At 38.7% G+C, this 2,409-nt stretch overlaps 1 protein-coding gene across 1 annotated transcript; it reads left to right on the forward strand.

The window, feature by feature from the left end:
* Positions 1–633: 633 nt before the first annotated feature.
* On the forward strand, positions 634–1,633 carry LOC118053629 (germin-like protein subfamily 1 member 16). Its single transcript, XM_035064928.2, has 2 exons — positions 634–783; positions 943–1,633. Exons 1-2 carry the CDS (start codon positions 663–665, stop codon positions 1,506–1,508), a joined length of 687 nt encoding a protein of 228 aa, XP_034920819.1. The 5' UTR covers positions 634–662; the 3' UTR covers positions 1,509–1,633.
* Positions 1,634–2,409: the final 776 nt, after the last annotated feature.

Below are 2,409 nucleotides of genomic sequence, written 5' to 3' on the forward strand. Positions count from 1 at the left end.
CTCCTCCTCCCCATCCTCCAACTCTACCATTATTCTAATTTAATTTTTTTTTTAAACACATTCAATTTGTAATGAATATTATTTAACTTTATTCTAATATAATTTTTTTTTGAAACACATTCAGTAGAGCCTGTCTAAATTCAAGTGAGACGATCCAATTTGTTAGATGATGGTTGAATTAACCATTAGATTTTCTTTGGAAATATATTGGTTACTGGTCTTAATAGATTATAACATAAGAAAGGGAACGAGCTAGAAAACCATATCAACAGGACAATCATAAGAAACTTCCATTGAATTAACTACCCAGGACCGGGAACATTTCGTCACCTAACAATCTTTAGTTCTCGACCAACTCTCACATTTTCACCGGAGTTCTTTGACGAAGCCTTGTGACAAGAGACATGCACACCCAGTCCTGTTAACTTAATGGAAAAGTATCATGTTGGAAAGAGTATTATAAAGATAATATTGGCATATGACGGAAAATGTCAAATGTTTTGAGGACTTGGTTTCATCACTGACATCACAGAACGAGCACCTACTGAGTCTTCGTCGTCGCCTTCATACAGGACTAATTCAATGGCTCCACTCTATAAATGGCCTTGCATCCTCGCTAGATAACTCACCCCTCTCCACAAGAAAAATCCGTATAGAATCTGATGGAAGGACTCAAGTTTCTAATAGTTTTTGTCGTCCTGGCTTTGGCTTCCTCATTTGCCTCTGCCTCTGATCCTAGTCCTCTTCAGGACTTCTGTGTTGCCATTAAAGAAACCGATGGTGGTATGTGCTTTTTAAGTGTTTCGTCAGGAGTTTTTGTCAGGAGTCACATGATCATATTACACTGAAAATACCATGCATCCTGTATATATTTTAATATCTTCATTCTTTATTAATTGACTGACCTTTTATGGGCATGCTTCAAATGCCTTTCTCATGCAGTGTTCGTGAACGGAAAATTCTGCAAGGACCCACAGCAAGTTACTGAAAAGGATTTCTTCTTTTCTGGACTCAACGTTCCTCGGGACACTTCCAGTCCAGTTGGTTCAAATGTCACTGCTGTCAATGTTGCTCAAATTCCAGGACTCAACACTCTTGGCATATCCTTGGCTCGCATTGATTTTGCACCATATGGTGGCCTGAACCCACCCCACACTCACCCTCGTGCCACTGAGATCCTAGTGGTCGTGGAGGGTACCCTCTATGTTGGTTTTGTTACATCTAACCTGGCTAACGGAGATAATCGCCTAATCACCAAGGTCTTAAATCCCGGAGATGTTTTTGTGTTCCCAGTCGGACTCATTCATTTCCAGCTCAATGTGGGAAAAACCAATGCCGTTGCATTAGCCAGTTTAAGCAGCCAGAACCCTGGTGTGATTACAATTGCAAACGCAGTGTTTGGAGCAGATCCACCCATTAATCCTAATGTTCTAACCAAGGCCTTCCAGGTGGACAAGAAGGTAGTCGACTATCTTCAGAAACAATTCTGGACGGACAACAACAATTAGAAGAACACATTTATTAAGAAGACATGAAGCTGTAGCTAGCCTCATGTTTGGCATGTTTTCTTCATCACTACGTACCTCTTTCATATTTATTTTCATGAATAAATAGGTTTCAACGAATTTGAATAGGGTCTTTGAGACAATTTTTTTGCACTTTTTTTTTTTCTTGTTTTGGGAACTTCATTCCACTTTTAATAAAGTATATTTTCATTCATAGAGCAATTCAGGTTCTTGATTGGTGATAGATTCTTAGCATCACTTCTAGGACAGTCTCCTTCAGTCAATTGTGACACTTGAGAATTTTTTTCGTATTCCATGATTAAAAATTTGGTAGTGGTGGCCATTTTGTTCTTCAAGTCCTGGAATTAAAAATGACTTGGGGCTATACTTGTTTTGATGCAAAAGATATTATGGAGCATATTGATGAAGATAGAAGAATTTAGAGAATTGAGCTAATTGATAAACCTCAGGATTGTATATTTCACAGCATACTGAATAATACAATTGTAGCCTATATATACACAGGTTTACAGGTTTGAATTTAGAAACAAACTAAGATTGCGTCTTGGCATTTACACTGCATTTACTTTGAAGATTTGTTTGCCGTTACAACCGTTACAAGCTTGATATTAGGCTTGAGTGATGGTTGCACAATCATGTGCAGGAGGCAAGGAATTATTTGCTGAATCTGTGGGGATTTCCTTTATACGCTCCCGCAAGATGGATGAGCCATCAGCTAAGCCAATCTTGAGTAGTAACGAATGCAGACGCTGGGAAGACAAAGGCTTGGTTAGAAAATCTGCCAGTTGGTCATGAGTGTTGACATGTTGAACATTGAGAATCTTTTTCTGAACCATGTCACGGACAAAATGGAGGTCTATCTGAATATGTTTCATCCTGGAAT

This window comes from Populus alba, chromosome 13 (assembly GCF_005239225.2).
Source record: "Populus alba chromosome 13, ASM523922v2, whole genome shotgun sequence".
Lineage (NCBI taxonomy): Eukaryota > Viridiplantae > Streptophyta > Magnoliopsida > Malpighiales > Salicaceae > Populus > Populus alba.

Excerpts from the sequence above, each read along its gene's own strand:
- LOC118053629 (XM_035064928.2), top strand. The coding sequence starts at position 663 with ATGGAAGGACTCAAGTTTCTAATAGTTTTTGTCGTCCTGGCTTTGGCT. Across the intron at positions 784-942 it reads CATTAAAGAAACCGATGGTG|TGTTCGTGAACGGAAAATTC; the intron begins GTATGTGCTTTT and ends TTTCTCATGCAG.